The following is a 13,264-nucleotide window of genomic DNA, read 5'->3' as shown; positions in this document are numbered from 1 at the left end:
TGTAGATATGATATCAACACTTGCTGCACGTCAAAATGTAACTAGATACGTGATGAGTTGTTGCCGTTTACAATGTTTTGTGCATTGCACCAGAGTGTAAGTATGTATGTAAGCTATACCCGAAAGATCGGGTTATTCCACATACATAGTGGAAACACTTAAGCTCCCCACTCCTGTCACGGTCATTCATTGCAAACGCAAACGCTAAACGATCCAAACGAAAGTGGGCAGAGCAACGACTAAGGCGACTGCCTAACAAGGAAGGCAAAATAAAAGAAAAGTACAGTAAGTACTTGTATAAGCGATGCTCGAGATCTGGACTCCCGGTCTATGTAGATAACAATTACAGATTTCAAGTTCATGTGCATTTTAACTGAGAGACACTTGAAGTAGAAAAACAAATTTGTGCATCGTACTTTGTTTTAAATGCTGTACTCAGCAAATACCTCTTTACTTATTCGAATAAATTTAAATAACAGTATGTGAAATTCGCTGATTTAGTAAAACTTTTTGAGGTCGTGGCCAATTGTAAAAAACAAACATTTTAATACCTAAAACAAAATCAGCATGCATTAATTGCTTAACGCAAACAAAACCAAATGCACAAAAAAATGTAGCTGCTTAAATAAAAAATTAAAATTAATTTTGAGTTTTACACCGGATGCCCAAAAAAAAGAAGCGAATTGACAGCAAATAAAATACTCATTTAAGTTAATGCTGTTGCATTAATAGTTATTTATTTAACAGATTTTACTGGGTGAGTTAAGTACTTACCAGATTTTTTGAACATAAAGTAAATCCTATTAAGAGCCAAGCTTTTGGTGGACGGATATGCAAGAGTTGAATTTTAATTTAAATGTTCATCGGTTTGAGACTTAATATTTGGCCAACAATTGGTATGATAAATACGCTCGTTCTGCCAACGGGCATTAGTCAACCAAGCAAATATGCAAACAGTTCTTTTATCTACACAGAAAACAAAAGAGCACACCAAAATTTTAAGTAAACGAAACACACAATTCAATACCGACCAATGTTTATTATCAGCACAAGAGCAAAAGAAAGAGAATTTTTACTGCAACACAATATTTATATTTTCAAATCTAAATATTTATTTATTTGTAATTTTATAACAACAATAATGTGGGTGGATGCAAGTGTATACACGTGGCCAACACGTGTATGATTTGTTGTAATTCGAAGAAACTTTTAATGTATTTTGTATGTATTTTATTTAAACTTAAAGCACAGCACTATTTAGTTATGCCCCGGAGAATGCATTTTGAAAAAGCTGATATAGTATGCTGATCAGCTGTGGCCAATGCATCAAAACACAAAACTCGACGGGGAAGTATTTCAATTCTTTTGTGAATCAATATGTAAATAGCTACTTTTTTATGCAGTACCGAAAATAAACTGTATTGTATTGTATTTATATTATCTGTGCGCCACTTGAGAAATTTTGTTGGGAATGGAAAAAGTACTTCGACTTCAACAGCACCCTGCGCGCCTAAAATATTGACGAGTTGCGGAAGGCAATCCAAAACGGTACCGCACGTGCAGAGAGCCAAAGAGAAACTGAAAACGAACGGTTCGCGCGATCAGCACAAAAATACTGAAAGCAGCGACAGCAAACCCGACGACGACGAGCCCGCCAAGCGACGACGAACCCAAAATGCACACACACTCAGACATTGACTTGAACTTGCACATATATTTATGTAGCATGTATGTGCATGTGTGAGTGTGTACATAGAACCAAGCGCTTCCCCTTTGCGCTCAAAGCTGTGACGTGATCGATGACAAATAGCTGAAGCGCGAGTAATATAAAAATTCCACTCAGCGAACGTGGAGTTATGAGCGGAGAACTTCAAGTCTGCACATACTAGGGAGAACATCTGTATTTGTGTGTGTGCTATGCGTTTTAATGCGTGTGCGTTTGCATCTGTGTGCGTATCGCACAAAGTTGTTCACAATTCAGTTACCGATGTCACTGCCGGTTCTCTTGACTGTCTGTCCGTCTGACTGTTTGTCTGCCACTTCTGGTGCCCAAAGGCTGAGGCAGTAAGGGTGGTTAGTTTTTTATGCCCTCATAGAGGATTCGCTTAATGTTGCCTGGGAGAGTGCATTATTAACTTAATGAACATAAATTCATAAGTACATTAACATACTACAAGTTGAACATACATTTCAAATTATTATTACACTCTAAATACATTAACAAGATTTAATCTGCCATGCATATGAGTATTTAAAAATGGGAATTTTATTAAAATTTTTATAGAATTTCATATGAATCTCAGCAAGTGATACACATAGTGCAAACAAAGATAACCATTTAGTAAATATTATGAGGAAATTGACATTTGCAATACTGCTACTATTATTGCACTTTAAATTAATTAATTAACTATGCAAGAAATATAAACAAAATACTCGTAATTGTGTAACTTGCTAAGGGGCTCGTTCATTTATTCAGCAACTTCAATTATGGCACAGAGTTGCAGGGGAAAATGTAAATATTATAAAATGCGATAACATGCCCTATAAATTATTGCCCATAGGTAAATTCAGTTTTGTGCCTAATTGCTAATATTATTTGGGCTGCACTATGATTGTCACATTTTCCATTACTGAATATTTGCTACTAATAAATATGCAATATAATTTGTATAACAACATGATAATCCAATGGCAACTAACACATGCACAGTGCTCAGCTCTATGGGCAAATATGCCAAATGTTTCGAGAACAATAAAAATATAATATCTTTGTACTGGAATTTAAAAAAAAAATAGGTAATGGCTTGAATATTTATTTTGACTAATATAATATAAAAAAAAAACAAAAGAAAATGCAAATGCAAGTTGGAGCAACAAAATGTAAACAATGTAAATTAGCAATAAATAAATAATATTTTAATAGATTGTTGAATTTTTTCCCATTATTTGTAATCACCTGCGTAAAGTTGTATTCTATTCACGTGCATTTAAACATTACTTTCCGGTACAATATTTAATTTCAAACGTTGTGGTAATAATGTTTCCAAGTCCTTACTTCGTTTGCTTGCTCATCTTCAACCGTAGATAATGTACAACAGTATTTAATGACAGTGGCAAATGCAGAACAAGCCGGTTAATAGCAGCTGAAGGCAATTCGCGTCCTCGAATTTGCGGCATGGCGACAGAACGTTACATAAAAAGTTTCTTTTTTAAAACAAAAACAAATAAATTGGTAATAAATCAAACTGAAATTGTATATTCATACTCGTACTTATATCCATATAGCAACATGAATATGAGCATGAATGTAATTCTGTCCAAAATTCAAATCACTGGGCAAAAGACCCAACTGGTGCACGTGCCCCAACCATGCTGCAAGCAACACTCGGCAACGGCAATCATGCCCACAAGATATGTGAATACATCTATCATGCACGAGTATGTTTTTGAACAGACCCCAAAAAAAAACAAAAAACACAAAAAAAAGGCGTGCAAAAAAAGTGCGGCGAAGCTGACTAACTTTTGTATAATATAATTTTGAAAACTCCCGCATGTCGAGGTTGATTGGAGTGAAGTTGGGTGGATAAGATACGAACTCGTACTATACTTCATTGGAATGCGCATAAAACAAACATTCACGTACGTTTAAAAATGCCATTGAAAGAAAGGTGGCCGACAGAATGCTTTCAGCTTATGCAAATGTAGGACTTCAAATTGAACAAACGCAAAAGGACCAATATTGTATGCTTTGACCTAATTAAATATTGGTGACCCCAACAAAAATATTAAGTATACAGACAGTAGACTACTTAAGCCCCTTGAAATTAGGCAACTTCAGTTCTGATTTATGACGAAAGATGAGAGAGAACTCCGTCTGTCCATTTTGTGTATTTAATGCATACATGCTTAGGTCCGACATTTGTTAGTGGCACAGCGCACTGTGCGGTAGGTACATTACTCATACGCCACATGCCACACGAAAGACCTTATGACTTGACATTTGACTGTAGAATTGTGGGCGACACACTCACACACAGACACATGTGCAAACCACAGCAAACATACACACACATACTCGTTGGCAAAAGAAGAAAACAAAAGCGTATGGCGTATTTTGGATGGCGTATGGCGTATAATTTAATTAGCACTGGCCTTTCAATTGCGTTCATTATAATTACATATATTTTATCAGCAGTCGTAGCCAGCAACGTTAGCGGTAGCGGCAGCGACTCATGTGTGGCGGTTGTCAATAAGTCAAGTGATGTTAATTAATTGAGGGTGATAGTGAAAATGCTCTGCAACTGGCAGCCAACCTGCTAAAAGCAGTTAACTCACATGCAATTAAGAGTGACATATTTTTAATGCGCATACATATTCAACATATTCTTACATAAGAATACATGAGTTTCACTCAAGCAAATAATTAAACTGGCATCTGAGACGAGACACAATAATATATACACACGTATAAAAACAAAATAATCCACAATATTAATTGAATCAATTGCGCCTTTGCCCTACAATCGCAATCCAAGCACATAAGCGAGTAAAACTGTTTTCAATTAAACATATGTATTTTGACTTAATTACAAGTGATATCACAAGCACAAAATCCAATCTTCATGTTTTCAAAATGATGTTGTCTTTTTAATTGCCGTCGAGTCGTTAAAATGATGTCGCGCAATCTTGTGAGCAATGCTGCCAGGTCGCACTAACTTTTGCTGCAATGCATCACCGTAAAGTTGCACCAGCGATGGCTCCTGCTCCACGGGCTCCAGATAGGCAGCCAGACCGCCAATCAACTAAACAAAGAAACTAATTAGAGTCAACCCCACAATGACAATACACAAGGAACTCACCAAGCTTTCATCGCAGTTCAAGAAACGCATTGCCTGGACATGCTCTGACCAAATACGTCGGCGCCACTTGTTATCGTACTTCTGGGCCAATGGGAGCAATACCAGGGAACTGAAGAGCTCGTCACCATAGCTGGCTGCTTCAAAGTGATTAACAAACAGATAGTAAAGCGGCTCAAAGTTGCCCTTGTCTTCGTGCGTGGCTTCAAAATTGAAAGTGTGTGTTGCGTTTTGAGCGTAAAACTGAAGCAGTTGACCATGCAAGAGCTGGTGCAACTCCGGATCCAAGAACTGACTGTCCGGACCCATGAAAGATATCATCAAGTACATAAGCTTCTCCAGTGGTGAGACAATTTGCAGTCCCTGCTGCTCCAGCTGCTCCACAAAAGTCAAGGTCATGCGTACTACTTGATTCTCTGGGGGAAAAAATACGTCATAAATCCACTTGCTTTGCAAAAGATTTTTATTTAGCTTACCTGAGTAGATGACAGCCGGATGCTGTTGCACATTTTGCAAGTAGTTGTTGAGTATAAGACGCAGTTGAAAATAAGGCCAATCTGACGGCAAAACTGGTGCCTGAGTGTAGCACAATGTCAAATTGGGTTCTTTGTTGTCCTGTTTGTTAACAAAGTAGAGTTAAAACGCTGCTTGATATTTCCTTTTGCTCAACTTACTGCTATAAAGTGCGTGTACACAATTTCCATGCAGGAAGTTTGCAGCAGCTCCAAAGACTTTTCATCCAACTGAACGTACTTGTCACTGAAGATGTACCTCTCAAATATGCTCTTCATTTGCCTGGCCTGAGCAGTCGACAAACAGCACAGATAGCTATAGACAAGCTGCAGTAGCTGCGTATTCGTTAGATATGTTTCAATGCCATCAGTACTGAGTAGTTGATGCACTAATTTTAGTTCGCTGCGAGCAAAAAAGTTGCTGGCCAAGAAGCGGTTCAAATGCTGACTCAACTCCTTCAGGTATTCACCCAACGGCTCCAGCACAGCAGGCTGCATAAGAGCCTGAAACAGTTGTTTTTGAGCATCCTCCAGCGGAGTCTCGACAAATGCCCAGAGGTTACTTAACAACTGCACCGGATACGTATCGCTGACGACCAACTGTGGCCCCAAGTCGTGCATTAAGACAGCGCCCACATTTGGCAACGGAGCATGCGAATTGCGTCGATCGCTGAAGCGACGTAAAATTATAGACCCGCGGCTGTTGAAAGTTGAAATCAAGAGAGTTAGTAATTAAAAGTTGTTTAATTGCCACTTAAGTAATCGCTATACACTTACGTCAGCTGCTGCACGCAGGCAATAAAGCCTGCAGATCTCACAAAATCCGGCAGAAAATTATGCAGAAACTGTCGAAAAGATGTCGCACCCAGATAACCGTGTCGGGCAAACCAGCCAACAGCATAGAGCACAGCACTTAGCAGCGTCAACTGTGTGTACTTCATTTAAACACATTTATGCAAATTAGTGTGGGAAATGCAAATTTGATTTGCTAACTCACATCCTTTAGGGCATTGGCACGCGTCGCCCTGTGTGTCCAGCTGCAGCAGCAGTTATGCAATGGCTCCAGCAAAAGCTTCTGTGCCTCAATGTCGCAAACGCCGCTCTCACCGCTGGCCACAATGGCAACCAGCAGGGCAGCTGCGTGCTGACGAATCAATGCCGGACCGCCCACATCGAAAACGCAATGATTATAGTGCCAGTCGAGCATCTGCCTGAGCGCCGGCAACAATTGCCTATAACATATATCATTAAGAGTATAGGGCCATACTTGACAGCTATATAAAAGTAAGTTTTTGTCACAGATATCGCACAGTTGAAGGCGCGACAACTTTTGCTTTGCACTACCCGCAATTCACTTTAAAATCATGTACAACAAACCCTTGAGTTGTATCCTCGTAACGCTGTTTCTATACATGTTCATCGAGCTACAGAATGCCACAGTAACGGCGCAACAATTCAATTTCCCTGACGTTGTAAAGAAACAGGTGAAAAAAGTGCATGTTCGCTGCGTGAATAAAACAGGCGTCACTGAAGGTGAGCATATGATAAAATGAAAATAAAATGAGTATATTCATAGGAATTCTCTTTGTTTGCAGACATAATTGCATCGGCGCACTCGGGAGTTCTGCCAAAGGATCCAGCCTTTAAATGTTTTCTGCACTGCATGTTCGATATTTTCGGGCTGGTAAATTTGCATTTGTTAGAAGAATCACATATTTTTATAATTAATGAATTTCCTTCGAATTTCTTTAGATCGACAGCCAGAACATCATGCACTTGGATGCCTTAGTTGAAGTGGTGCCAGAAGAGTTGCACGCCAAGATTCTTGACTTGAGCGAGAAATGTGGCACACAAAGTGAGTAAGAATCAAATACCTAGTACGATCATTTTATAGCCTACTTTTCATACAGATGGCACAGATGCCTGCGACACTGTTCTGTTAACTGTACAGTGTTACATTGATACGGACGGACCCTTTATCAAGAAGTCTGTTGAGGATATGCTTACTTGAACAAGTCTCGATCCAGAACTCCCAATAACAGCAGACAACGTACAATGCGCAACGCCTCAATTTGAACGCGTATTAATTTACCCTGTAATTGCAATAATAAACGAGTGTTAATCACAGTCATTAGTTCCTCAAATTTGTATGCAATTGTCAAACCTTAATGTCATCACGATAAAATAAAAAGTGTTTTAAGCTTTCGATGAACGTTTCCGTTGCCAATTGTTTGCCAATGTCCAAGTGCTGGCAAATCAGCACGCGAATTAATTTGAGGGCCATGTACTGAGGTTGTCCATAGAATAAAGTGCTGGTTGAACTTGCTGATAATGAGAAATTAGGCTTAAACTATACATGACTTAAACCAGTATAAAGTTGTCATTTACCTGGCGTTATTTGAGGCAGAAAGTTAGTAAGTATCACGTTTATAAGATCGTGTTCTTCTACGACTTGCTTGGCTGTTTGCACATTAGTGCGAGCTATGCGTATGAGCATCTTTAAGCAGGATTCGACAGTGCTATTTTCAGGCTTTACTGAGCGTAATATAAAACTGGGAACATGATATGAGTATATTAATATAAAGCAATTCGAAGTAACAATTTACCAGATACGCTGTAAAATATTTGTGCGCAGCAAGCAGCTCATTAAATCCGTTTCAGCCAACTGAAAATCATCCATTGACAGGCGAGTATCCGTCTCCTCCTCCACATCTGCATTAAAAGCTTTTGAATTTGTGCGCAACAGTGCCATATAGCGTTGCAAGAAAGCAAAGGATGTGGAATCGCCACTCTCTCATCGTTGTCTACCAACACCTGCAGCGTTGGCTGCCAATGACAATAGGCATTCTCATAGATGTGATCCAGCAGCACTTCATCCGTTTCGTTGTAGAAAAGACGAGCCAGTGCACGGCTCACAACCTCCAGCTGAGCAGGTGCATTATCATCTAATCCAAAGCGCAGCAGAAAGAATATTTTGGAAACTGGTAGCGATAAAACCTGATCATAGAAACCCTGATTGTAAATGCTCAAGATACCAGCGATGGAACCAAAAGCTGAAATACGTTGCTGCAACACTGTTGAACTGCAAGAATACTTTTTTGTATACTTAGTTGTTTCTAAAATTGTATGCTGCACTTACCGCGCCAAGCGAAAGAGTTCTTGCAGTGAATATCCTGGTCGATCGGGTTCCTCGCCATGTAAGTATAACTCACGTTCGTCCACATTTTGCGGCATTTCCTCTGTGTTGTGTGGCAACAACACACCTTTCCAATCGAAGCGTGCATTGAACTGTTCTCCTGGCTTTAGCTGGGCCATCTTGGCGGGTATATCACGCATCCATGCGAGCTTGTGCTCTTCAATTAAATTAAAATTAAGCCAATTTCCTTCATCACTTTGTTGTAGAAGCTGCTGTGCAGGATTATTTTCAGATAGGGCTTCATTACTCGACGTTGGCAGCTCTTGTGGCTCAATAAGTTCGACATTAGAAGTCTTCGGAGTAGCTAATCGATTCTTTTGTTTTTCACGTTTTTGCGCAAGGAGCTTTATCAGCGCCGGATCTGTTAATGAGCATATATTTAAAATAAGGAGAATCAACTGCTTCAGAAGTAAACCCACCCAAAGAATTCAGCAACTTTTGCTGCTCCGCCAAAATGTCTTCTTCTCGCATTTGATTGAGTATATTCAAGTTTTCCGCGTGGATTTCCTGAGTAAGTTTTGGATCCTGGACTATAGCGCTGTGGCCAGCGGTTGTCTCACTTGGATTATCAATCGCTGGTGCTTTTGGGGGACTATTTGTATTTCCAGCAGATTCCTTTGCCATAAACTTTCGAGCAAAAAGACTTTTGCCGCTCTCCTTTGAAATTAAATGTATTAATGAATGAACTAAACGTTGTATATTCTTACCTACTTGCTTCGGCTGCTGGAATTCAATTGGTGGACGTATCCCACCCTCTTTTCGCTCCACAATTTCGCCAAGCACATTTTCTATCAGATTGTGATTAATTTTGGTCCCACGAATGTCTCCTAACATATTTTCATGTATTTCATCGAGCAAAACTTTCTGCTTCCCGGCATCAACTGTTGCTTCTCGAACATTTTGTTGCTCTGTATTTGGCTTGACATCACTTAAACTGCTTTTGTTATTAAGTTTGTTTAGCTCTCGCTTTTGTGCAAACAATGATTTTCCCACAGCTTTTGTAAAAAATTTGAAATTAATTTGAAATTCTTTCTAATAAGTCAAAAAGAATACCCCGAAGACGAAACTCACGTTTTTCCACTCGAACAACTGTTGCTGCTGGCTGGAAATTTGGGTTCTTCTGACGCTCGGCATTAAACTCCGCGGCCATGCGCAGCACATCCTCTTCACTTTCGCCTGGTTTAAGTTTATTAAACATTTTGCAGCGCTTTTTTAAAATATAAACAAAAATAAATGAAATGCCGCTTGGCACAACGCGCAAAACAGCTGGTAGAAATACTGACAGCGATAACAGCACGCATAAATCGATAAGCATCTTATCGACCTCCGCCACATTTATACCCGTTAACCAACACTAATTTCAACGGTTTTTTGCAAAAACAAAATTTAATTTTTAAAATGACTTTTTTATAAAATCCAAGTATTACTTTTTAAATGTGGAGCCCGTGTCAGCCAAGCACTTGAGCAGCGATTGCTGCGCAATGAGAGTGTCCTTGTGCGGTAGTGCAGCAATCTGAAAAAATGCATCAATTGCCTCCTTGAAGAGATCAATTGCCTCATTGGTTTTTTGCGCCTGCATCGCTTCGGCAGCCTCGCGATATTGTTCTTCCACTTTAATGAGCCTCACTACGCTCTCCTTCAATGAGATATTCTTGCGACAACGTGGGCAACGCACATCCTTTGCAAGATCTTTAGGGAAACGCAACAGATTCACGCAGTTGGCAGAAGTGCACCTAAAATTAAACAAGGATTGAGTAAAAGAATTTAGCACTGATTTAATATACATACCAGAATCGCACCTGCTTGTCGATCTTCTGGAGCAGAGGCCAATTTTCCTGGCACGTCATGCAGTTGCAACTAAACGCATAGCGACCACGCAAGGAACGCTGTCGCTCTTTCAGATTCATCTTGGTAAAGATGGGTCCATAGTTGACCGCAACAGTTTCGTTGGGACGATGCGGCTTCGTCGCCGCCAAAACCAACTTCTTACCAACATAATAACCAGCCACGCTGGGACAGCACTCATGATTAAAGTAGGAGCCAGTTCCATATAATCCAGCACCCAAATAAATAACGCGGCAGCCCTCGAAGCAATGCTCGTCCGTCACCATGGTATGATAGATCTCATGGGCATTGTACTGCAGCACCTGGAGTAAGCCCAACAAGGCAGTGGCCACCTGCAGTTCCACTGCCGTAGGATTGACGCCCTCGGTCTTGCGACGTCCAAAGTACTGAGCCTTCTGCAGCACACGCATAAGGAAGCCCGCCATGAGCGAACGCTGTAGATGATCATCGGCCTGCCGTTCATCCTGATGCGAGCACAAGTGCTCAAACAGCAGATTAGCCGTGGTTAGACCATCATCCAAGCTCGACGCCTGCGTAAAGACGCGCAATGCAATGAAGCAGAGTATTGACATACCGGAGCCAATGAACAAGTCCATAAACTGGCACTCGAAGCGATGATAACTCTCGCAGGCCTCACCCATGCACTGCGCGGAGCAGAACGCGATGCCGGAGCAGTGCAGACAAGCAACTGGAGTGCGCAGCCTATTGATTGAACATAGCTACATTATCTCTTTTTAATTTAATTTGCGCATTCTCACCTTTTGAAGCAATGATGGCAATTGGTGCCAAAGAAACTGGGCAGCAGACAGGCAGCAACGGGATTCTCACAGAGCACCACATCGCCAGTCTTGATGCCTTCATTGGCCACCACAAAGCGACCCTTCTCCTTTGTGTCCACCAGCTTGACCACATTTGCAGCGCCACTAAGCGCCGGATTCTCACCATGAGTTAAAGCTGGGACCACGGCTTCTTTGTGCTGTGCACGCTCAGGCTTAGCGTGCTGCGCAGCAGCCACCTCCTTCCGGCAGGCGGCAATCAAGGCAGAGTCTGCGCCTGCCAGCTTCTCAGCAATTTTCAAAGAGATCTCAGCACGCGCCTTCTCGCCCATTACTAAAAGAAAACTGAAGTTATTAAGTAACTTAGACGAAGTTTCTCTATGGAATCTTACCTGCATAAGCCTTGGCCATTTTGCAATAGTAGTCCACGCTCTCCTTGGTCTCCAGCCCGAAGTTCGTGGCCAGCTTGAGGTCACTTAAGGCTGCCTCGCCCTCCCCCATGGTAATAAGGATCGTGGCACGCGTGCGATAAGCCATCGCCAACGAAAGACCATTATCAATGGCCGTATCCACTTGTGGACCCGGCGCACGCATCACTGCCAAATTGGCGTGACCCAACGCCTGCTGCAGCAGTTCCTTGCGTTCGTCTGGTATCTCGGAGCTGCAACTCATCAAATAGAACTTGTCTGCCTGTGCGCGTCGTTGCGAGGACAAGAGCACATCCTTCTGCTTGTAGACGGGCTGCACATGCTCCAGTACACCGAGCACTGGATCGCAGACCTCGCGATCACTGAATATGGACAAAATGCGTGCCGCATTCGATTTGAGTTTGCCGAAATAGTTCTGCAGCCACTTGTCACCACACGCGTCTTTCACATCCACATAGAACTCGTTGAAGAAACCCTTCTTGTCCGACTGCACGGTACGCGTCGAGCATACCTGATGATAGTTTGTATCGTACTCCATTATTTTGATCCAGCCAACAACAACGCACAATGGTAATTATGTAAAAAAGAATGCAATCTGATTGCGAATGCAGCGGAACGATGAAAAATCTCGTATACGTTCGTTCGGTTTTCTTTTATTTTTCCTCGAAACTATTGGAAACAGCTGTGTCGAGTCTGTGGCGGGCTCCAAAAATAGATCCCCAAACCAACCGATCGCTTGAATCGCCACGTTAAAAATAATTTCGTTCGTTCATTTTCCTATCGAAATCCCACTTGAATGTTCCGCTGTTCGTCGCTAGAGTGCGCTCGAGTGCAATGCGAGCGTATGTTGCGCATACGCCATGTACGCCAGAGTAAAACAAAATATTTTAGGAAGTATGCTTTGCATTTATTAAGTTATATGTCGTTTATATGTTTAACTTGAGTAGGGCATATAAATCACATTAAATAATTTATTTAAAAATTAGCTAAACGTACAAAAATATAACAATATATAAATATATGCACACATACATACATTCATATATGCAGCTATACTTATATTCGTATATTAAATCGAGTTATCGTATTGTATTGAATTCAATTATCAATGGAATATCTTCATTAAATATATATTTACTGTATAAATATTCAATTGTAGACTGGTATATTTAATATATTTAACATTTAATTCGGTTGTTGCAACTATTTTGGAAAAGACATAAGTATTACAAGAGATAGAGAGTCAGAGAGTATAGTTCAGAGAGATAAACCGAATTGAGCATAACTCACAGCTCAGTTATCAGTGGATATAGTTTTGTTGTTTGTTTTAGCTTAACATCTCTTTGCTATGACTAGAATTAAGCATGCTTATAACAGCAAATACCAATTAACAGAAAAAGGTAGTCAAATTGTAGTTAAAAATTTGATTTTATTATTTATGCGTTGATCTTGTCTTTGTTTTCAATGGATGAGTGTTCGTTTTCTTTTTATTTTTCTGTTTCATGTTTCTCTCCCAAAACTGAACATGATGCTTCTTTCAACTTGCAGTTTTCAGTTTCAGTTTTAATTACAGTTTTACAAAAAATGCGTTAGTAATAATAGTTAAGAGAATTCACAAATAGTTTGTAGTACTATTTTCACTAAAAAT

General features: G+C 40.4%; 4 protein-coding genes across 9 annotated transcripts in view; 1 reads left to right on the top strand and 3 right to left on the bottom strand.

Annotated features, from left to right (window-relative positions):
* LOC132789874 (bumetanide-sensitive sodium-(potassium)-chloride cotransporter) overlaps positions 1–1,580 on the bottom strand; it is a 43,994-nt gene extending 42,414 nt beyond the window's left edge. For 3 of the 6 annotated variants that reach the window (XM_060798185.1, XM_060798180.1, XM_060798184.1), the window contains exons 1-2: positions 1,407–1,568; positions 775–966 (exon numbers count right to left, since the gene is read on the bottom strand). The gene's annotated coding sequence lies outside the window, so the exon portion shown is untranslated. Of the gene's footprint in view, positions 1–774; positions 967–1,391 lie in introns of all 6 variants that reach the window. The other 3 variants (XM_060798181.1, XM_060798182.1, XM_060798183.1) reach the window with 3 other exon arrangements.
* Positions 1,581–4,430: 2,850 nt separating this feature from the next.
* On the bottom strand, positions 4,431–9,842 carry LOC132789873 (RNA polymerase II-associated protein 1). The gene is given in 15 exon segments (XM_060798179.1): positions 4,431–4,805; positions 4,863–5,275; positions 5,336–5,474; positions 5,534–6,071; positions 6,149–6,306; positions 6,369–6,603; positions 7,379–7,464; positions 7,536–7,696; positions 7,760–7,923; positions 7,978–8,167; positions 8,170–8,453; positions 8,511–8,928; positions 8,987–9,224; positions 9,279–9,562; positions 9,639–9,842. Coding segments are annotated over 15 exon segments (3,609 nt in total). The 5' UTR covers positions 9,766–9,842; the 3' UTR covers positions 4,431–4,631.
* LOC132789880 (general odorant-binding protein 69a) lies at positions 6,601–7,385 on the top strand. The gene is made up of 4 exons (XM_060798194.1): positions 6,601–6,904; positions 6,967–7,055; positions 7,124–7,226; positions 7,282–7,385. Exons 1-4 carry the CDS (start codon positions 6,736–6,738, stop codon positions 7,380–7,382), a joined length of 462 nt encoding a protein of 153 aa, XP_060654177.1. The 5' UTR covers positions 6,601–6,735; the 3' UTR covers positions 7,383–7,385.
* Positions 9,843–9,948: 106 nt separating the features above from the next.
* On the bottom strand, positions 9,949–12,449 carry LOC132789876 (SET and MYND domain-containing protein 4). The gene is made up of 4 exons (XM_060798187.1): positions 11,581–12,449; positions 11,171–11,522; positions 10,356–11,114; positions 9,949–10,300 (listed from the first exon to the last, which is right to left on the bottom strand). Exons 1-4 carry the CDS (start codon positions 12,152–12,154, stop codon positions 9,991–9,993), a joined length of 1,995 nt encoding a protein of 664 aa, XP_060654170.1. The 5' UTR covers positions 12,155–12,449; the 3' UTR covers positions 9,949–9,990.
* Between the last annotated feature and the right edge of the window lie 815 nt (positions 12,450–13,264).

Source organism: Drosophila nasuta, chromosome 3 (assembly GCF_023558535.2).
Source record: "Drosophila nasuta strain 15112-1781.00 chromosome 3, ASM2355853v1, whole genome shotgun sequence".
NCBI classification, from domain to species: domain Eukaryota; kingdom Metazoa; phylum Arthropoda; class Insecta; order Diptera; family Drosophilidae; genus Drosophila; species Drosophila nasuta.
This window is presented reverse-complemented; position numbering and strand designations above follow the sequence as displayed.